This window comes from Lissotriton helveticus, chromosome 10, assembly GCF_964261635.1.
Source record: "Lissotriton helveticus chromosome 10, aLisHel1.1, whole genome shotgun sequence".
In the NCBI taxonomy this organism is placed as follows: Eukaryota; Metazoa; Chordata; class Amphibia; order Caudata; family Salamandridae; genus Lissotriton; species Lissotriton helveticus.
The window spans coordinates 800,834,996-800,857,540 of NC_136071.1; the positions used below are offsets into that span (position 1 = coordinate 800,834,996).

The 22,545-nt window shown below is 47.5% G+C and overlaps 1 protein-coding gene across 7 annotated transcripts in view; it reads right to left on the reverse strand.

Moving 5' to 3' along the window:
• Positions 1 to 1,772: 1,772 nt before the first annotated feature.
• The window catches only part of WAC (WW domain containing adaptor with coiled-coil), a 676,706-nt gene continuing 655,933 nt past the window's right edge, over positions 1,773 to 22,545 (reverse strand). For all 7 annotated transcript variants that reach the window (XM_078663389.1, XM_078663395.1, XM_078663393.1 and 4 more), the window contains one exon: positions 1,773 to 2,736. In XM_078663389.1, coding sequence (XP_078519515.1) covers positions 2,667 to 2,736 — 70 coding nt within the window. In that variant the 3' untranslated portion in view covers positions 1,773 to 2,666. The remainder of the gene's footprint in view (positions 2,737 to 22,545) is intronic.

Sequence of the window (22,545 nt, forward strand, 5' to 3'; positions counted from 1 at the left end):
TTTGGTAGGTTCGATCCTTGTCTTCGGATCGATTGCTTTAGACCGTGCTGTTGGGGGAAGTCTGAATTTTATCGACGGCTTTGGGCCCGGCGTCGATATTGGACCGACTGACTTCACCTTGTCGTCGTGCTTTTGGCCTTGCGTGGACTTCGGTGTTTTTTGCGTCGGAGGCGCGCTCTTCTTCTTCGTTTCGACGTGCTCCTTAGAGGCGCCTTTGGGTTGCGGCTCGAGGGTTTTGCCGAGCTGTTTTTCGACTCGGTGCCTCGGTTCGAGGGCCTTCCGAGACTAGAGTCCTTTGTTTGTGTCGCTGTCTGTCGACGCCGACCTCGTCGGTTCGACGTACTTGGCTTTAGCGATGGACTTTAGCGCACCAATCTTCGGCTCGACACCCTTTGTGGTCGATCCCGCAGGGTCGTCGACACTTTTCTTCGGCGTCGAAACCGATGTGGTCGCACTCTTCGATCCGAGGACTGTTTTCAGCAGTTTCGGTTTTGTTATTGTCTCGATAGCTTTCGGTTTCGCTTTCTCTAGGGCGACCGATGGCTCGTGTGATATATTCTTAGCCGGGCCGAGACGCGGGGCTATAGAATGTTTGTCAAGATCTTGGCTAAGGCCTTTTGGCGATGCCTCGACCTAAGCCTTTAAAAGTTTGAGTGTCTTTTTGGGGCCCAGTACCCACTGTTGGGCCTGGTTCATCACTCGAGTCGTCATCGACGGCTCCGATGGGGGACACGTCGTCCCTTACCTCTTCGACGTTTTGTTCTTCAGCGACGCGTTCTTCATTGTCTTCATAGTAGTTGGAGTTGTGCTCCGAACCTGGATCCGACGCCTGTTCCGGATCCTCAGTCTCGACGACCTAATCATCGTCTTCATCGAAGATATTCACTGGGTCGGGCGCTGGCTTCGTCATTGTTTGTCTTGCTGCACGTCGGAGCCTAAGCGTCTTTTTCGACCGGAATCGAGCACAAGCTAGACAGTTGTCCTCGTTGTGGTCTGGTGATAAGCACTTGGTGCACACCGGGTGTACATCGATGTGCGGGTATTTAGAGTTACAAAGGGGGCATCGTTTGAACGGCTCCGTTCCATCGACGATCGGCCTCTGGTGTCGAAAAGGCCACGCGGCTCTCTTCGATGTCCTGCTTCGAAAATAACTGGAACAAGAACTCGGGACCGATCGAATCAACAAAACCGACGACCCCGAAAGCCTTTTGGCCTTGTAGAAAAGTTTCCGAACTTGAGTAAAGAAAAGTACATCCGAACCCTATGGCGGAAAAAAACAATCTGAGGATGGAGAGGATGCCCATGCGCACTGTAGTCCAGGGGAGGAGCCACCTATCTCGTGATATTTCGAAGACTCTTCCAGGACAACAATGTGCAATCATCCGGACCCAACACTAGGCGGCGATCTATGCATAAGATGTGAATTCAGCAGCCCACATGCCTCGAACACAATGAAATACTCCAACCAAAAAATGTAGTGTTTTCTGCTAACCTATAGCACTCACTACCAGATCCAAAGAGTTAGCTGAAAAAAATATATGCTAAAATTAACCTTCAAAATACAAACACAGGTAAAGGAATTTAACATCCTACAATTGTTCACGAAGCATTCTTATTTAGAGTCATGTCGCATTAAAAACTTGATAAGACATTTTAAGATTATTTAGTTACAGTACATTATTTATTACGATGTTCAACATGAACTGCTCCAATATGAAACAAAAGGTTGAACTGTAAAATATAGCAAACAATGTAAATGAAAATAACAAGTGTTTTCCTTTGTTTAACATGTTTATTACAACAGATACAATTCACATCTGACTATCTTGCTTCCTCTTTCCCTCCCACAACCATGTTTATAATTTTGGGACTAGCTGTTTATACCTGGGCAATAAATGTCTTTTCAGCACGCATGCCCAGCAGAACTTTAAAGTCCATTCTTATCGGGTGCAAATGGAAATACATTTCAATAATTTATACAAACAAGTGGGTTATGCTCAATCACTGCAATTTTAAGCTACTGTACACAGGAATGAAAAGATTATAGAAAAAAAGTGCCTTAGAGTTAGAAGCATGACAAATGGATACAACCGGTTAAAGGGCTCTTTCTGGAAGAAACTGGAACAAAATGATAACATTAATCTGCAACAAAAAAAATGTAGCACTGTTTTTGAACAGGGACGAAAGCATGGAAACAGAGGTTTCATGATATTTTTTTTTTACATTGCCCAAACTGTCCCAGCCTAAGACATGGCTCGGTGCTGGCATTGAATAGTAGGGGAAACAAGATTTCTGAATGATAAATTAAATAAACAAAAAAGCAAATTTTGCAGATAGGTTTACATGTAAAAGGCTATGTTTTTAGCCACCTCAGCATTGATTAGTTTGGATGTCAAAGCTTCGATACACATGGCTTTCCATGGCTCCACTTCTACAAAACATATTTACAACGTGAAGAATACATCTACAAGAAATCTACAGTTCAAGGGTTTCACAAATCCATCTTGCATCTTTCCCCTGAATGGACTCCCTCCTGTCCCCTTCCATTGCCACACCCTCTGCCCAGCTCAACGGTCCAAAGTCTACTTAAATGCAGCTCAAAATGTTGAGACTGAGCAGGCAAATATACAGTTTCCACGCTGAAAACACGTGCAGTTATTCACGTCTCACACCATGAAGGAATTCTGATTCTTTAATTTTTCAAGTTCTTTAATTTGTTGTCGCAAAAACAGTATCCTGCAGTAAAAAGCGTGTGAATTAGAATTAAAATGCAGGTTGAAGTAAAAAGACAAAGCGATATGCATGACAAATTAAAACACATGTCCAATAAAAGCAAAAGGGGTAAGATCAACTTTGCAATTTGTTTTTGCGGATCTCAGCTGTGTCAGCATGTGCGTTAAGAATTCACAAAAAGGATGCAAAGAGCAAGTAACTTACCTTTGATATTACTCTTTCTGGTAGAAACTAATTGCAGATTGCTCACCTTTTGAGTACTTATGCAGGTGTCAGGTTGAATCTGTAAACTTTCAAGCAGTACCTCTGTGTGCCAGTAGGAGGCACTGAGCAACTCCACACTGATGCTATTCCACTCTGAAGATGAGATGTGGAGCCAATATAGGCGCCACTTCAGCGTGTTGTCAGTTGCCTTTGAGGTATCCACACCCTCTGATGCAGAGCCCCGAAAGCAAACTGGTGTCAACCAGTATGTAGAATCTTAGACTTGAGATCTTTTTAATGGTACGAGCCCTATTCAACTCCAGGCATATGCAGTTGGTGTCGAGGGACATCTGGCTGCCAAGATAACATCGACCACCTCTGGAGTATGAAGGTAGAAGGTGTTTATCTGTTGCTGCTCAATCTCCAAGCATGAAGATTGAATTGCTGAAAGACCCCCTACCCTGTTGCTGCAACCGCAGACTATCCTGGAGGGGCAGCCTGAACAGAAGACAGATGCTCTTGCCCAGGGGGTCTTCATACCATACTCGCCGTGTCCAATTCGTGGTCACTAGGATGACTTGAGCCCGGTAGTTTCGGATCTTTAGAACTTGGGGCAGGAGAGTTATCAGCAGGAAGGAATACAAAAGTCTGACCAGAGGTGGAATAAGTCTTTGCGAGAGAGAGAGAGAGACACCTTGAAAACTCTAATGCACAGAGCTGCTGACATTGTGTGTTCTTAGAGGTAGAGAAGAGCTCGAGCCAAGGTTCTTCCCATGCGTGGAAAATATGTTACACCACCTCAAGGTGTAACTGCCACTTGTGATCCACTAGATGTTACATGCTGAGTCTGCCTTGGCATTCACAAATCCTGCCTGGTGGTTGATGGTCTAGCCATTTCAGAGGTGCAGAGCCTCCTGGCACAGGGTCCAGGACTCCACACTGCCCTGTTTGTTTCAAAACCACATGGCGGTGATGCGTTCCTTGAGTCCCTGCACCATCCTTCCCGTAATAAAGTGCAAGAAGGCTTTCAATGCCAAGCAGATGGCAGTTAGCTTCAGGAGACTGATGTGAAGCTGGGCGTCCGCATGAGACCAGAGGCCTCTGATCTCTAACTCTCCCAGACTGCCACAGGGCAGGGGACTGGGGAGATTGAGGGAAAATGTAAAGTAATCCCTGAGCAAGGAATCTGTGGGTGCCACTGCTGAAGCCACAAACTGCTGGTAAATCGGCTGAAGTGGTAGTCTGTATGGGAAGCACCTGCCAGACCAGCCCAACGAGCGCACTGTGGCCGTTCTTTCTTTGAAGAGTTCCAGAACAGTCTGCTTTTCACCATAAAATGAATCCTGTGAAAAAGCATGTCCATAGGGGATTGAAGTAAAAGGAACAAATGATGGACGGAACGCTGAACAATGCAAACATTCACCCCCAGTCAACAAAGATCTGGGTTTAATACTTTGTTCTTTTGCTCACTGCGCCACCCTGGTTTGGACCCAGCCATATGCAAATCAGTCTTGACCCTGCCCCTCATGGGAACAGTCCAGCCCGAACTGCCAAGCCAGTTCCTCCCTGAACCGGAAACAAGCATCCTGAGACCAGTTTTGGGGCAATTCCCCATATCAGCCAGGCTAGCTTGAATGCAGTGAACACGGGCCAACGTCTGAGCATACCCTTCCCACATTGAGCGACAAAAGCAAAAGGAACAAATGATGGACGGAATGCTGAACAATGCAAACAATCACCCCCAGTCGCAAAGATCTGGATGTAATCCATTGTTCTTTAGCTCACCAGGCCTCTCCAGTTTGGAATCAGCCATATGCAAATCAGTGTGAACAGGGTCAAGACTGATTCATATATGTCTGGTTCTAAACTGGAAGGGCATGGGGAACAAAAAACAGATGGATTTAGGCCCAGATCTCTGTATTAGGATGGATGTACAACTTTGTTCAGCATTCCGTCCATCAATTATTCTTTTTTACATTTGTCACCCCGAGTGGGGAGGGTTTGTCCAGACGTGGGTCCCATGCTCTCCATGCCACTGGATGAAAGCTGAACTAACAACACAACTGCCAGTACTGGACTAACTTAATTTCTAATAGCCAAAGATCTGTTATGAACAAAACATATCAGTCTGATGTAACATTTGTTACTAGTTTATTTCATTAATTTTTTCAAAAAAGTTTTCTATTTTTGCAAGAAACTTTCTTGTGCATATCACAAATATATACAAAACATACAAATAGATACAAAGTTATTAGAAGCCAAATCACAAACCACTATAATAATGCAGTATACATTGTTATTTATCTAGGTCCAGTGTCAGCCATAAAAATCTAAAGTACTTAGTCAAAACACAATACGATCTGTTCTGTCTAAACTTTGAGTTTTCAAACATTATAAATAACAATGTATACTGCATTATATGATTTAATGAAATGTGTATATTGACACTGGCCCACACCTCAGAGGTTTATGTTTTGTTATATATATGTCTTGTTCATATGAAAGGTTTGCGTGTGGTGAGAAAGATTTAGTTTGGATGTGTATTATAGTGGTTTGTGATTTGGCTTGTAATAACTTTGTATCTATTTGTATATTTTGTATATATTTGTGATATGCACAAGAAAGTTTCTTGCAAAAATAGAAAAAACTATTTTGAAAAAATTAATGAACTAAACTAGTAACAAATGTTACATCAGACTGATATGTTTTGTTCATAACAGATCTTTGGCTATTAGAAATTAAGTTAGTCCAGTACTGGCAGTTGTGTTGTTAGTTCAGTTTACATTTTGACTTAGCCTTACTGGTTAAGAGTCAAGGCCCAGTTTTGTTCTGATGACTGGAGGAAAGCTAGCCTGGCTGATGAGGGGTGATGCCCCGAAACCAGCCCCAGGATGCCTGCCGCCAGTCCAGGGAGGACTTGGCCGGCAGTTTGGGCTTAACTGTTCCCATGGGGAACAGGGTCAAGACTGATTTGCCTATGGCTAGATCTGCACTGGAAAGGCACGGGGAGCAAATAAATGATGGATGTAGGCACAGATCCCTGTACTGGGGTGAATGTTTGACACACTGCAGCATTCTGTTCATCAATTATTTCTTTTGCATATGGGACGACTGTACATTGCAAGGGAAAACAGATTTCAACCAGGGGTGGACACCGAAGGCAACACTAGTACCAAAAGCTTGCCCAATAGAATCTGTGGTATTCAGGACACAACAGGGACATCCTGTATGGCTTGGGTTAGCACAGGGTCACGGACCACATTGGGGAACTTGAGGAACAGAGTCCTACAGAGCGTGAAAATAGTGGCCTAAAAGATAGCATGCATTGACCGAATGGAGAGAGAAACTGGTGGAAGAAATTTCCCTCTTCAGCTCTCCACCAGTGGTAGTGTTGGGAAGGCATTGGGATTTGTCCTGCAGGTGGAAGCTTTCACCGCAAAGCTCTCTGGGGAAGAGTGCTGGGTCAGAAAAGTGAGGTGACCGTGGCTGGGCGAGGATAGAAATTTGACAGTATACAGCGCCACCTGAAACAATGGCATCAGTCCCATAAATTATTTAATTTTTTTATGTCTGAGGCATGCAGGAAAATACCAAGTGAGCTTGATAACAGTTAACGTACAAGAGAATCAAAATTGCACACCTTATGATCATATTAGGAGTAGCACTATTTCATATTGGGAGGAGGGAGAGTAGTGAGGAGCATGGAGGAACATTTAGTATCCAGCAAAAGAAAATATTACTTACCCTGAAAGCATCTGTTTGTGGCATATAATGCTGTAGATTCACATGCACTCCAACTCCGGCTATCTAAGGTTTATTTATTTATAAAGTTTTATATAGCGCAAACTTGACCCTAGAGGGTATCAGAGCGCTTTACAGATTATTAAATAAGTAGAAAATAGATAACCAAGAAACAAATGATGACTGTGTCCGTTGCAATCAGGAGTGGGACAGTGAGTTATAAACCAGTACTTAGACGGCGTGCAAGCCCTGGCTGGAGAACAGCTGGTCAGATCAGTATCCAGAGAATGAGTTTGTGGGTTTGAAGTGCGCACACACAGTATTCATGTTGATCGCAGCGCCCTGTAGAAGAATGACGGGCGCTGCAACCAACATGAAAACTTTTAAAACGACGGCAGACAATCTGCCCCCCAGCCGTGCTATATTAAGAAATGGCAGGCAGCAAGCCTAAAAGCACGACGTGTGCTTTCACCATCACTAATATATATTTGCTTGCTTCCTGTCATTTCTGAATTGAGCGCAGCAGATTGTGTGCTTTTGAAAGATTTCATGTTAAACACAGCCCCATGTATTAGCATGTCGAATGCTGTAATTAACATGAAAACCTTCAAAAAGGCACATTATCTGCTGCGCTCTATTAACAAAGGGCAGGCAGCAAGCCTAAAAGCAATATGTGCGCTTTCACAATCACTCATAGCTTAGTGATTCTGAAAGCACACGTCATGCTTCTGGACTTTCTGCATGCCTTTTGTTAATAGAGCGTGGCTGCGGGCAGATTGTGTGGATTTTTTAAAAAGTATTCATGTTAATTGCAGCACCAGTCATGCCTATACACGGCGCTGCAATTAACATGCATACTTTAAAAAATGCACACAGTCTGCCTGCAGCCACTCTATTAACAGAAGGCATGTAGCAAGCTCAGGGCTTTAAGTGGGCTGGGTCCTAAATCAGGGGGTAAGAAGGGTCCCTATCGGGCTCTTCATATTTGCCCTCAGGGTAAAAGAAAAATATTCTATTCAACGAAGTCGTAGTTGTTGCTTATTTATCTAATGCAACAAACAGCCATGACAAAGCCAATAGTCCTGGTTTGTTGTAGGTATGTTACTTATTGGATTATACATCTGGATGCAATGACAGAAGCAGCACAATAACAGTCGGGCGGCACACTATGCTATGCACAGGTTTTTAGCTTATGTGTTTTTAAGCCACACCCTTAATTACATCAGCCACGCCCCAGATAACCCTCACCCCAACACCCCCAGTTTTTTCCTTCCATTTAAAGCCCTGAGCAAGCCTAAAAGCAGCATATGTGCTTTCAGAAACACTAACGCATATTAGTGATTTTGAAAGCAGACGGGGTGGACTTCTATGTACATTCCTCCCCCTGCATTTCCAGTTAGAAGAGTGGAGTGATCCCCCGCCCCTAGTAGATCCAGCGCTGTTCTGCAGAGTCTTGTCCTGACGACCTTGACTAATTCTTAAACAGCCATTAAATTATCCGCCCAATGCTCTGATTCAGCTCTGGATACAGTAACTCCCCCTCAAAACAAGCTAGATTCCTTCCCATTGTTGAATCTGGAAACATTGGAGTCTTTGGTACAACAAATAAAATCTGGTTCTCCGTGTGACCCTGCTCCCCCGGGCTCGCTGGGGTTGACCAGCAAAACCATTCTCCCTACCCTCAGGGAGCTGCTGAACTCCTCCATTATGAGTGGGATGGTACCTGTGGCATGGAAGCATGCAATGGTACGGGCCTTGCTAAAAAAAACCTGCCCTTGACCCAGCTAACCCTAGTAATTACCGCCCGATCTCCCTGCTCCCATGGGCAACGAAGATCCTGGAGAAGCACATTAATACCATCCTGACGAAGTTCCTCGAGGAAAATCATCTCCTCGATGCTTCCCAGACGGGCTTTCGCCCAAAACATGGGACAGAGACTGCTTTATTGGCTGTGACGGAGGAGGCGAGGCGGATCTTGGATCGGGGGGGGGGGGGGTCAGTGGCAGTGATCCTCCTCGATCTGAGTGCCGCTTTTGATACGGTGCATCATAAAATTCTGATGAACCGTCTCGCCGACCTAGGAGTGTCCGGAGAAGCCCTGGTTTGGTTCAAGTCTTTTTTAACGGACAGAACCTTCCAGGTCTTTGACGGCACATCCGTTTCATCGAGCAGGCCTCTAGGGTGTGGAGTTCCTCAGGGTTCATCACTGAGCCCTACGCTCTTCAATACATATATGAGGCCGCTGGCTGGGATTGTTCGTCCGCATGGTATTAACATCATTTCCTATGCGGACGACACCCAGCTGGTGGTCTCCCTTGTGCAGAAGAGTGGCCTCCAATCACCGCCTAATTTAGCTGTGTGTCTGGAAGAGGTGAGGAGATGGATGATGAGCTCATGTTTGAAGCTCAATGACGATAAGACCGAGCTCATGCTCTTGGGCCCGGCAGCCCCTTCTTACTTGGAGCTGCTATGGCCCGCGAGCATGGGGGCGGCCCCTGCCCCCAGAGATAACATCAAAAGTCTGGGGGTATGGTTCGATAAGTCGCTGAGCTTCAATACACAGGCTACCAACGTGGCGGCCACCTGCTTTGGCCTCCTTAGGGTGATAAAAAAAATCCTTCCCCTCCTTCCATTTGAGGCCAAGCAGATATTTATACAGGGCCTTGTTCAATCCCGCCTGGATTTTAATAATGCCCTTTATCTTGGAGCACCGGACTACACCCTACAAAAACTTCAGCGCACCCAAAATTGTGCGGCTCGTGCATTACTTGGAGTCCCACGAAGAACTTCAATAAAAGCTGGGCTATGAACGTTGCACTGGCTGCCAGTCAAGGACAGAGTTAAGTTTAAGTCTCTGTGCATCGCTCACCAGGCCTTTTGGAAAATGGGCCCAGAAATCAACCGTTCCTTGATTTCCCCTTATCCGCCCAACAAGGTGCTTCGCTCCTCGTCTGCATCTCTGGCCAAGACTCCTAGAATCTTTAGAGCCAGAGCGGGAGGACGTTCCTTCTCCTGTAATGTATCAAGATTATGGAACACCCTCCCTCTGCACATGAGAAACAACCCCAATCTAACCAGCTTCCGCAAGCAGCTTAAAACTTTTCTGTTTCAGTAACTAGAATCCTTGTTTTGTCCATCTGAGGGCACTCTCGTTTAGTCCTAGCGCCTGCACGCCTGAGGGCAGCTGTAGCGCTTTACAAATTTTATTTTCATTTCATTTTTATTTTCATTATTGCAAATAGCTTTTTCCTTTCATTTATTTTTTATCTGGGTACTTCGTGAGAGTTTATTACAGACATTTTATGACAAATGTGTTTTTGTTTCATGCAACCCCCATAAGGAAAATGCTACTTACCCAGTATGCATATGTTCTTGGCATATAGAGCTGTAGAGTCATGCTTTAGCATAGATCGCCATCTGGTGTTGGGTCCGGATGTTTTCACTTTGTAGTCACGAGGTAGGTGACTTTCGGTGATAGTGCACATGGGCATCAACTCTATCCTTAGATTGTTTTGCCATAAAGGGTGATGATGGAGTTAGCAAAGTAGATAAGGAAGATGTCCATGTAAATTGTATCTAAGTAAGATATGACTGCAACAGGTAAAGGTAGGCGGTGGGTGCATATGACTCTACAGCTCTATATGCCAAGAACAGATGCATACTGGGTAATTAGCATTTTCCGTTCGAAGCATATGATCTGTAGATCATAAGCTTTTGCATAGACTATATAGCAGGTATTTCTTATGCGTTGGCTAACCTGTAGCTGTTGCAGTGGTTTGAAATAGTGTTTGTAAAACTGCCTGACCCACACTAGCTTGTTGTTTTGCTAACACATCTGCACAATAATGTTCTGTGAATGGTTGTGGTGTAGACCATGTTGCAGCTTTGCAGATGTCATCTATCGGTATGTTTCCTAAGAATGCCATAGAAGCCTCTAGTTTGCGTCTAGAGTGCGCTCTAGGGGGAAATGTGTGTTTAGCTTTAATGTAGCATATTTGAATGTACTTAACTATCCATCTTGCAATGCCTGATTTGGATATGGGATTGCTTTTATGTAGTGGAGCAAAAGCAACAAAAAGTTGTTTGGTTTTCCTAAAAGGTTTTGTTCTTTCTAAGTAGTATAGTAATGGGCTCTGACATCTAATGTGTGACGGGCACGTTCTGCCACTGAATCTGGTTGAAGGAAGAACACAGGCATCTCAACAGATTGGTTCATAGGAAAGGCAGAGATGACTTTAGCTAACAATTTGGGGGTAGTCCTAAGAACCACTTTGTTTTGGTGTATTTGCAAAAATGGTTCCTCTACTGTTAGTGCCTGAAGCTCACCGACTCTTCTCAGAGAAGTGATGGCTATAAGGAAGGCTGAGTTGAGAAATTGCACATCACATTTGTGCAATGGCTCAAAAGGTGGACTCTTGTAAGGACTATGTTGAGATTCCACACTGGAGAAGGTGGAAGCCTGGGGGGAATGAGTCTTAAGTCCTTCCATAAAAGCTTTAATAGCGGGTACTGTAAAAAAAGAGACAAGTGCTGTCTATTTTGCAGATATGCAGCTATTGCTGCGAGATATAAGCGTATGGATGTGTATGCTAAATTAGAACGTTGTAGGTGAAATAGATAACAGATAGTTTACCTGTGGGTGTAGTTTTGCAGCTTGAATATCTTTCTGGATTCACTATGCTGTGCATATTTCGCAATCTGGTGGTTGGGTCCGGAATCGTAGTCTTTTTTCTCTTTTTTTTGTAGCCCAGGTGGGTGTCGACGTCCCACCATTTGGTGTACCTTCGGTGACGTCAGCATGCTTCCTGCGGAAGCTCCCACCCTTGGGCGCCATCTTCGGATTCTTTTTTCTCTTTTGTGTCCTTGTAGTGAATCCATAGCAATGTTTGTTAATCCTTTTTCCAACGTAATTCTTTTCACGTACCTTTTAAGCTTCAACTTGCTCTCTATTCCATGTGTTTCCACCCTCTTCTCCAGCCTCATCTTTCTGGCGGAGGCGGGTGGGTTCGCTAGTGAATCCAGAAAGATCTTCAAGCTGCAAAACTACACCGACAGGTAAGAAACTATTCGTTTTGCAGTGTGAATCTTTCTGGATTCACTATGCTGTGCATCGATTTTGTAGCGGTTTTGTTACTTTTGTGGCCGTTCGGTGGAAGATGAGCGTTGGTTGTTGAATATATGTTGAAGCACTCTTTGTCCTACTTGTGCTTCCTTGTTCATCTGTACATCCACGCAATAGTGCTTAGTGAACGTGTGCACTGAAGCCCATGTTGCCGCCAGGCATATGTCCTGAATTGGTGTGTTGGCCAGAAAGGCAATTGTTGCTCCTTTCTTCCTGGTCGAGTGGGCCTGCACCCCTCCTGTTAGCTCCTGGCCCGCTTGCTTGTGGCAGAATTGTATTGTTTGTGCGATCCGCCGAGCTATGGTGTTCTTAGTCACTGGTCTACCCAGGTAACTGTTTGCAAAGGACACGAAGAACTGTTTTGTTTTCCTGTGTTCCTTCGTCCTTTCAATGTAGTGCATTACTGCTCTTCTTGCGTCTAGTGTGTGGAGCACCCTCTCAGCGCTTGTCGTGGGGTTCTGGAAGAAGCTAGGAATTTGAATACTCTGATTCATGTGGAACCTTGACACCACCTTTGGCATTAAGTGCAGGTCTGTTCTCAACACGACCCTGTCACTGCGTATCTGGATGTAGGGTTTGTAGGAGAGTAGGGTCTGCAATCCTATGATCACCCAGATTTTTGCTTTTTGCTTCACTGGTTTACGACTTTCCCTGGCTGTGGGCCTGCTAATCAGACCCACAGCCTAGCTGTTCTCTCTCTCCATTCCAAATTGTACCCAGGTACTGAATTGGCACTGGGCCCTCTCCAAGTCCCTTTACCCAGGGCAGAGGTGCACCCAGAAGTCTCCCAGGGGCTGCAGCATGTATTATGCCACCCCTGGGCTGACTGACTAAACTGACACAACTGGCTGCTTGACAGCTGGGGGCAAGGAGGTGTAATCACCCCTGCTCTAGATATAGTATACCTATATCTAAACCTAGAATGGGCACACAGATCTCCTATCAGTCACTCCTATGGCAGGCCTTAACAATCCTGAAGGCAGAGTGCTTGGAATCGTGTGAGATGGTGCTCTGGCATGAGCTGAGCCTGTCTGCGGCTTTCGGGATCTATCCCTTAGCCGTTTCCATGATAGCGTCAGACCATACACTCTTAAGTGCCTTATAATCCTCGCGGTTATGGTAACTTTGGTCTGACATTATCTAAACATGTCGTGTAAGGTGCCATACGCTTTGGAATACTACCACCTCGCCAGTTCTGGCGACGGGGGTAGCATTCCACCCCTCTAGAGGGAGAAGACATGTTGGTAGCCTGTAACCCCGGTTAAAGTTGAACATAGCCTCAGCTCCACAAAATGGATGCTGCCACCGAGACACAAATCTGCCCTCCTGCTGCTGGGAGTCCTCCCAGCGCGGGAGGCTTGGACAAAGGGTTTCCTGTCAGGGGCGGTGCTAGCACCATCCCAGACAGGGTTATGTGTATCCCAGGTAGGCAGGGCTATAGAGGAAGGTGACTGCAAGTGGCACCCCGGTGCTCACTGTGCATAGGCCGGTTTGAACAAGTTCCAGGGGCACACCAGCCCCTGAGCTGGGGAAAGTCCGGCAGGGGAGAGGGGTGTAACCACCCCCCTTCTTCCTGGTCCCACCCATGGGCAGGACCTAGTCGCGTGCCAGCCCCCCTTTTTGAGAATAAAGGTAGGAGCAGGCCCCCTTCCAAATTAGATAATTCTGAATCTTGATTACTTTCCACGAAAGGACTCTTGAACTACTTCTGAAGACTCTCCCTTGTGGCTAAGGAGTAGCCACCCTGCACCCGCAGGCACCATCCAAGCATCGCGGTTTGCTGTAAGTCTCTCCTCGGGATCAAGACTGCCCAGCTCGACGAGAACCGGCTTCCCTGGCACCTCTGACCTCTACCTGCATCATCAGCCCAGCTGAGATTCGTGGGTGTGACGAGACCTCGAGGGACCGGCCATCTTCAAGACTGCACGACGCTTGCCCAGCACGACCACAGAGGGATCCTCGAGTGAGTGCTTTGGGGTTTGAGAAGCCCCAACCCTGAGCAGCTCCAGCACCTAAGTCCAGCCCTCCAGCATCCACGAGATCTGCGTGGGGCCCTTCTGCTCTTTGCTGCTCACCGCGTTGTCCAGGTCACTTGCCCGTTGGCTAGTGGCCCTTCTGACGACGAACCACGACGACAACCCCGCTGGTCTGGTTGCTCCAGACTGGCCCTTGCTCCCCTCCAACAGAGGAGCACCCCGGACCCTCCTGGTCCACTCCAGACGCCATTTTGAGTCCACCGCGTGGGCTTGCATTTGCCAAGAGTTGTTGCCACAATCCTGGGTCCAGCGACGTCGACAGCAGATACCTTCGTGGGACAGCTCGCCCCTCCATCCTGGTCGCCGACAACGCATCCTGGTCCGAGAGACTGCAGAGCCCAGCGTCGCCCACTCACCTGGTCGAGGTGACATCGCCCGGTGCCATCCTGGTGCCCACCTAATCACTGGCTAGTGATTCAGGACCTGGTCCCCTCTGCTTACAGGTATCCATCTTCATCGATCCAGGCTTGGATCACATCGAACTTCATCACTGGTCGCCTGCCAGCAACTTCTTCTTTCAGGCTCCATAGACTGTAACGAGGATTCCCGACGTCTTTTCAGACCTATGCAGCCGCAGCCCCTGGGCTAGGTAACCTGAGCATTTCGGTGCTCCAGCATAGCTTAACTATTTAAGTGTCCAGATCCTTTTTCGTTTTCAGCCTATCTAGTCGGATTCGTCCGATAACTGTAACTTTGCATTTACTAGCCTCCATAGACTTTGTTCCGCATCCCGCGTGAGAGTGCACACTCTGCACCCGATCTCCCTAGGCCTCCTGCTTGTAATCTAAAGGTTCAGTAGTCTAGTTCTAGCGATCCCAAAGCCTCTGAGAATAGTTACTTACTTGCTAGTAATTCGCATTCCACTTTTGTAGTATATGGTTTTTCGTGCCCCTCGGGCATTTGTGTAAATTGTGCGACTTTCAGTATTTCTTTAAGAGTTTTGTATTGTGCTTAGCTCTCTGACTCAAAGAGTTCAGGGTAGTCTTGTTATAAATAAATATACTTTATTTTCATAACTTGTGTGGTGTCCTTTCACTTGGTGTTCAAGGGGTAAATGTGATGGTAAAACAGCTGGCTTAACACGCCCTCTAGAGTTTAGCCTAAAGACTGCTCTTGTCCATGCTACTAGGATAGCTGGTCTATCAGGTTGACTTACAACCAATCATCAATAAGGGTCGTTTGGACTGATACATAGTGATCACTAGAATAGTGAGCACTGCATATCAGGCCAACTTCTCACAGGGTTCCTGCAGTGTTGGTGCCTGTAGTTCGCTCACCCTGCGTAGCGAGGTGATTGCTACCAGAAAGGCCGCTTTCATTGTCAGCATTTGCAGTGATGCTCTGTGGATGGGTTCGAAGGGTGCTTTCATGAGCTCTGTCAGTACCACATTCAGGTTCCATGCTGGCGGCGGCATCCTTTTTGGTGGCGCTATTCTCTTTGCCCCTTCCAGGAATCTTTTTACTACCCTTGATTCGAAAAAGCTTCTCCCAGTCTCTCCCCTTGTGTATGCCACAATTGCTGCCAGGTGTACCCTTAGCGAGGATGAGCTTAAATTAGCTTTTAGTAGGCGCGTGAGGTATCTTAGCACCGTTGATTCCTTGGTCAGCTTCCTCTGAAGCTTTTTCTTGCTGCACCACTGAGTGAATCTCTTCCATTTTCCCCATAGCATTTGCGTGTGCTGGGCCTCCTTGCCTCTCGCAACACCTTCAGGGTGCTCTCTGGGAGTTTTAGGTGTGCAAACTCTAAGTCCTCAGGAGCCAAGCCGCTAGGCTGAGGCCCTCTGGCTCTGGGTGTAGAATTTCTCCGTTCTGCATGGAGAGTAGGTCCTTTCTTTTTTGAGAACTTGTGGGGTGGACCCTGCTTCATCTCCATAATCTGTGAATACCAGGTCTGCCTGGCCCATTGAGGTGTCACCAGGATCAGTGTCATGTTGCTTATCCTGCACTTGTTGAGCACCCTGGGGATTAATGGTATCGGGGGAAAAGCGTAGGCAAATGTTTTTGACCAGCTTATCCATAGGGCATTCCCCTGGGATTGTTCCTCTGGTTTTCTGGATGCAAAGTACTGGCATTTTGCATTCTGGCGTGTTGCAAACAGGTCTATTGTTGGGGTGCCCCATCTCCTGAATAGTCACTCTGTTTCCTGACTGTTGAGTTCCCACTCGTGGGATGCTGAAGTCTGCCTGCTGAGCCAATCCGCCTCTACATTGTCCTTCCCTGGTAGGTGTATGGCCAGCAGATCTATTTCGAGTGGTATTGCCCATCTCCATATTTCTTGCGCTACGCTGGACAGAGGGATCGACTGAGTCCCTCCCTGCTTGTTGATGTAGAACATCGTTGTTGTGTTGTCCGTTTGTATCAACACCTTCGGTTTGTACAGCTGTTTCTGGAAGGCCTTCAGGGCCAGTAACACTGTCTTCAGTTCCAGGTAATTTATATGTCTGACTGCATCCGCTGGTGCCCACAGACCCCTCACTCTGAGCCTGTTCATGTGTGCGCCCCATCCCTTCTGGGATGCGTCCGTGGTGATGGTCACAGTTGGGTTTGGTGGAGTTAGAGGTTTCCCTACTGTAATGTTCTTTTTGGTCCACCACCTCATCACTTCCTGCACTTCGTGCGTTACAACCACTAGATCCTCCCAACTTCCTGTAGCTTGTGACCATTGTTCTTGCAGCCATTCTTGGAGTGGCCTCATGTGTAGGCGTACATTGGGGACCAGGTGTATGCATGACGCCATCATCCCCATGATCTTGCTCGCTGTCCTTACTGACAGAGCTTGCTCCTTCTGGTAGCAGCGAGTCTCCCTTAGTAGGCTGAGTGTCCTCTTCTCGCTGGGTAACACCCTGCATTGGATTGTGTTGATCTGAGCCCCCAGGAAGATCTTCACCTGTTCCGGCTCCATTGAGGATTTTCCCCATTGTATGGAGAATCCCAGGTTCATCAGCGTGTTCGTGACTCGCTGTGCGTGCTCCTTGCATGTTTTGCGAGAGTTCGCCTTTATCAGCCAATAGTCTAGGTAGGGGTACACATGTATCCCCTCTTCGCAGATGTGCGGCGACTGCTGCGAGGAATTTTGTGTACACCCTTGGGGCAGACTTTAGACCGAAAGCCAGGGTTGTGAATTGGTAGTGATCCTGGTTTACTGTGAATCTTAGCATGTGCTTGTGCTTCCTGTTCACTGGTATGTGCAGGTATGCATCTTTGAGGTTCACGGTGGACATGAAATCCCGGTCTCTTATTTGTGGGATGACCACCTGTAGGGACGTCATCTTGAATTTTTGTGTCTTTATAGGTTTGTTTAGGAAGTGTAGGTCCAGGATGGGTCTTAGGCTTTCGTTCACCTTTGGTACCTGGAAGTAGTTGGAGTACACTCCCTTGTTCCTTTCTCTGAATGGGACCGGTTCGATGGCTTCCTTTCGGAGTAGTTCCTGAGCTTCTTCTCGGAGCAGCGTTAGCTCCCTTCCAGAGTGCTCTTTTTTCTTTGGCCTTCTGCTTGGCGGCCTCTTTTCCAACTCTATGCAGTATCCGAACTGTATGATGTTGAGTATCCACTTGTCTGTGGTTATTTTTCTCCATTCCTGGAGGAAAAATCTTAGCCTGCCGCCCACTGGTGTTACATGATCTTTTGTGTCTTGTCCATGTAACCCTCTCCCCTTTGCTTTCCTGTGCTCTTCCCTCGGAGGGCTTGAGTGGGGGAGCACATCCTTCCGTGCGAAGTCACTTGGAGGGGGGTTGCTCACCGCCTCTCCTTCTCTGTCCTCTACCGTTTCCCCTCCCGCGAAAGGACTGACCCCTGTTCTGGTAGTGCCAGGTCTGCTTCTGCTGGCCCGGATTGTCACCCTGGTGACCCTGGTGGAACGCCTGGTGCGATGTTCCCGGCGGGTTACCACCTCTTCCGTTTGGCCTCCTTGCCGGAGTGCCTCTTCTCATCCCTCTGAATTGCAGGGACCCCATGGACCTTACGGTTTCGTTATACTTTTTTAGTTGGGTGAGCTTCTCATCAACCGGGGCGCCGAACAGCGATTCGCCGTTGAATGGAGTGTTCAGGATGTTGTACTGAACCTCTGTCTTGAAGCCCGAGATCTTGAGCCAGGCTTGCCTTCTCTCTGTGATCCCTATAGCCATCAGCCTGCTGGAGGTTTCTGCTCCGTCCAGGGCTGTCTACAGGCAGGAGTTGGCGATGTTTTTCCCTCTTCAACGAGGTGTGTGGCTCTCTGCTGGTATTGCTCTGGGAGGTGTTTTAGCAATTGCCCCACCTCGTCCCAATGTGGATATTGGTGCCTGTTCAGGAGGGCATTGAAGTTTGCCATCCGCCAGTGCACTGCCGCGTTTCTTTTGATTTTTCTGCCTGTTAGGTCCATCCTCCTGCTCTCCTTGTCAGGTGGAGGCCCAGATGTTGTCGGGACGTTGGCCCTTCTCCTTGCCGTTGCAGCGATAATTGAGTCTGCTGTGACGGACCCCTTGATGTAGGGAGGGTCCTGGGAGGAGAACTTGTACTTCTTCTCCGTCCTTGGTGTGACGGATCTGCAAGTCGCTGGTTCTTTGAACGCTTCCTTCCCTTCGTCCATGACACTTCAGCATGGGCAGGAACTGGCCCCTTGTTTGTGTGGGAAGCAATGTTTCCAGCCCGAAATCCGCTTTAGGCTTCTCTTCCTTCAATTTAAACCCATAAGCTGCTGCTGCTTTTCTGATGACCTCATTGTAAGCCCCAATGTCATCTGGCAGCGAAGGCCTCGAGGGGTATGTCTCCACAGCCTCCTCCGGGTTTTCGGCATCGATGTCCTGCCAGTCCAGGTCTTGAGCCGTCAAGGATCCCGAGTCGTAGCTCGAACGCTGATCCCCATATTCCCCCTCTGTGTAATAGAGGTCTTCCTCTTCTCCCTGATCCGAGGGCTCCGGAGTTTACGGCGGTTCTTCGGCGTCAAACTCCTCGTGCTCCTCTACCTCGGCGACGTCCGTCGCGGGCTTCGAGGGGATCCTGTAGCTTCTCATCTTCTCTTCGAAGTCTTTCTTCCTCTGGAGGATGTTCTCCATCTCGGCCTCCTTTTCTTTTTCTCCATCTGCGCGGCATGCTCGGCGTCGAGCGCTTCAGCCACCCTCTTCTACGGCATCGTCGACTTCAAAGTGGTTTTCGACTCCTTGTCCCTCGAAGTCGAGGTTCCTCTTTCGGGGACCTGCTACGACGACCCTGGCTTTTCGCCGGTCTTCGCCTTCTGGGAGTCCTTTTCGAAGGATCCGCTGGGCTGTTTTTTTGGAGGATGCAGCCTCTGTCGTCGAGGTTTTCGGCGTCGGTGCTCCCTTCGAGGCTCTAGACTCTGATTTGCCTCTGGCTTTTGAGGCCCTGTAGAGGGTTTTCGGGGTCGTAGACTCTCCTACCTTGTCTGATGTTTTCTTATCGGTCTCTGCGACCGTGGAGATATCTAGTCCCTCGGCGATGTTGTCCTCGTCATCGGTGGAGAGGCCCAGATCGTACAGCGACGGTGCCTGGCCCTTGCCCTGCATCATGTGGTGAGCCATCCTCTGCTTCTCTCGGATTCTGAGTGTCTTCGGTGTGAAGACGGAGCAGGCTTTGCAGTCCTTGCTCCCGTGGTCGACCGGCAGGCAGAGGTTGCAGACCGGGTGCTGGTCCTTCTGCGCGTACTTGTGATGGCAGTTACGGCAGAATTTAAAGGGTGCATTGTCCCCCTGTGCACGCATTCCCTGTCGGACGTCAAAGATCTCAAGCTAGTTCTCCACCTTCGTCGTCCCAGCTTTGATGGACTTCTTCTCCTAGTCTTTTCAAGTTCTTTCTGTAGATTTTCAGCGTTTTCTTCTATTCTCCTTCAAATCTCTGGAGCTTCACGCGACGATCCAGACCCAACGGCGGAAAATCTGAAGATGGCGCCCAAGGGTGGGAGCTTCCGCAGGAAGCATGCCGACGTCACCGAAGGTACACCAAATGGTGGGACGTCGACGCCCACCTGGGATACAAAAAAAAAGAAAAAGAAAAAAAGAGAAAAAAAGACTACGACTCCGGACCCAACCACCAGATTGCGGAATATGCACAGCATAGTGAATCCAGAAAGATTCACGCTGCAAAACAAATGATGTCTTGGATTGAAGCATCTAGTGGATTGGTCGGATTGTTGTTATAGTAAACGACAAACCTCTTCTACTTTACTGTGTAGCATGCTCTTTTGGTAGGACGTCTAGCCTTTTTGATAACATTCGGCCCTCGGCTAGGAATATTGTAAAGTACCTTGTTCCTTTCGTCTGAGTCCTTCCCCATAAGTCATGTGTGTTTGTTTATTGTCACTGGTACTGTTTATTTTTCTTGTGGGTTTCTATTTAACAGGTTGATTTTTAATAGCTTAATATGGGAAAGTGTACCTGTATCCCCAGAAAAACCCGGGCTCAAGCTAATCCTTCTACCCCACCCCCCCCAACATCAATCGACAAGATGCTGCAAAGGGCAATAGGTGTGGTCACATCAGAAATTGAACGCACCCAAAGGCGGCTGTCAATCACCCCTGACTTCTTCCCGCTCATAGTGGATTTGCCCAGTCCCAATACTTCTGTAGCTGTCTTCAACTGGAGATGATCCCCGCCCCCTTTAGTTCCAATGAATACTACATCAGCTACAATAAAATTGGTCGATGTGGGTGCAGGCACACGTAAGAACGGGAAACGTAAGCAGATAGCGGAGAAGGCAACAACGAGTAAGAAGGCAAGAAGAGGGAGTGATGTAAGGGCAGAAGATCTTGACAATCAAAATCCACCTATAGAACCCTCACTAGCTGTTAGTGTAGATCCTAAGTATCCAGTATGGGCCGAGTCGCTATTAGCAGATCTATTGTCCCGACTTAGTGAACTGATCAAGCAAAAGGTTACCCCTCTAGTTGATCAATTACAATCTGACACCTATGGTAACCTCGAGGCAAATGCAACCTAGCCCCAGAGTAATACTACCCCTAGCGAGGGAGAGAGGTTCAAATCTTGACCCTGATCCTAACAGGAGGGCACTTATACATAAAGAAGGGATTCCAAGTGTCCAATACCCGGCACCTCACTAACCGAGATCATAGCTCCATCCCGCAGTATCCTCCTGCACAGCGTGAGCAAGAGTACACTATAAACACAATGCTGAGAACAGCTCGCAGCGCGGAGGATAGAACCGACCCAATGGTCAACGTGTTGACTACCCATCAACCCATTAATACCCCAGCAGGGGTATTAATGGGTTGTAATTAATGAATAGTTGATCAGAATTTCTTATCGTTTTGGAACTGTCCAAATAGAATTAAAAAACCCTCTTCATGTCTAACGAGTGGAATGACCTTTCAGCTGGAGTGGAGGGATTAGGAAAAAATTCAGTAGTGAAGTTTTTTGGGTGACATGGAAATCTGATACCACCTTTGGAAGGACGGAGGGGTGTGTTCCTCAAACCACTCTATTTAAACGGAACACCGTGTAAGGCTCTTTAGAGCAGAGAGCTTGAATCTCACTCACCCTGCGAACTGAGGTAATCGCCACTAGGAAAGCTACCTTCCACGTAAGGTGTTGAAGGGTTGCTTTGTGAATAGGCTCAAATGGGGGTCCCATCAATTTAGATAGAACCAAGTTCAATTCCCGGTGGGAGAAGGAGGCCAAACAGGAGGATAGACCACCTTAAGACCTTGTAAAAAATCCTTCACTACCTGTAGTTGAAAAAAGGATGGTTGAGAAGGAGAACGCCTGTATGTCGTAATGGCAGCCTGGTGCACCTTAATGGAGGTGAATTTGAGGCCTGCCTTGGCTAAATGAAGCAGATATGGTAAAATCACTTCCTCCTGCCCTTTGGTAGGATTACAATTATTTTGTAAACCATAAGAAAAAACGTTTCCATTTACAAGCATAGGAGTGCCTTGTGGAGGGGCCTTCTAGCTTCTTTCAAGATGGTCATGCAGCATTGAGGAAGTCCTAAATGACCATACTGGAGGACCTCAAGAGCCAGGCCACCAAGTTCAGTGAGGGAACGTTGGTGTGATGAATCATCCTCGTGTCTGAGTGTCAGAGTTTGGTCACCACTTTCGGGATGAGTGGAAGAGGTGGAAAGGCGTACACAAAAGACCCTGACCAGCTGATCAAAAAGGCATTCCCCTTCGAACCTGGTCAGTAGTACCTTGAGGCGAAGTCTCTGTATTATTTGTTTGTGTCGTCCGCAAATAGATCGATGCTTGGACAAGCCCATTCTTGGAAAATGGCTGACAACTTTGTCGTTTAGAACCCAGTCCTGCTAGTCCTCGAAGTGCCGACTGAGTGCATCTGCCTGTGTATTCTGCTCTCCCGGTAGGTGTACTGCTGTAATCAATAGATTTCTCACTAAGAGCCAATGCAAGAGGGCCTGAGCTTCAAGCGGTTTGTTCAGGTAGTATACGGTGTAGGAGAGTAGGGTCTGCAATCCTATGATCACCCAGATTTTTTGCTTTTTGCTTCACTGGTTTACGACTTTCCCTGGCTGTGGGCCTGCTAATCAGACCAACAGCCTAGCTGTTCTCTCTATTCCAAATTGTACCCAGGTACTGAATTGGCACTGGGCCCTCTCTTGTGTCCCTGTAACCAGGGCAGAGGTGTACCCAGAGGTCTCCCAGGGGCTGCAGCATGTATTATGCCACCCCTGAGCTGACTAACTAAAACAGACACAACTGGCTGCTTGACAGCTGGGGCAAGGTGGTGTACTCATCCTTTGCT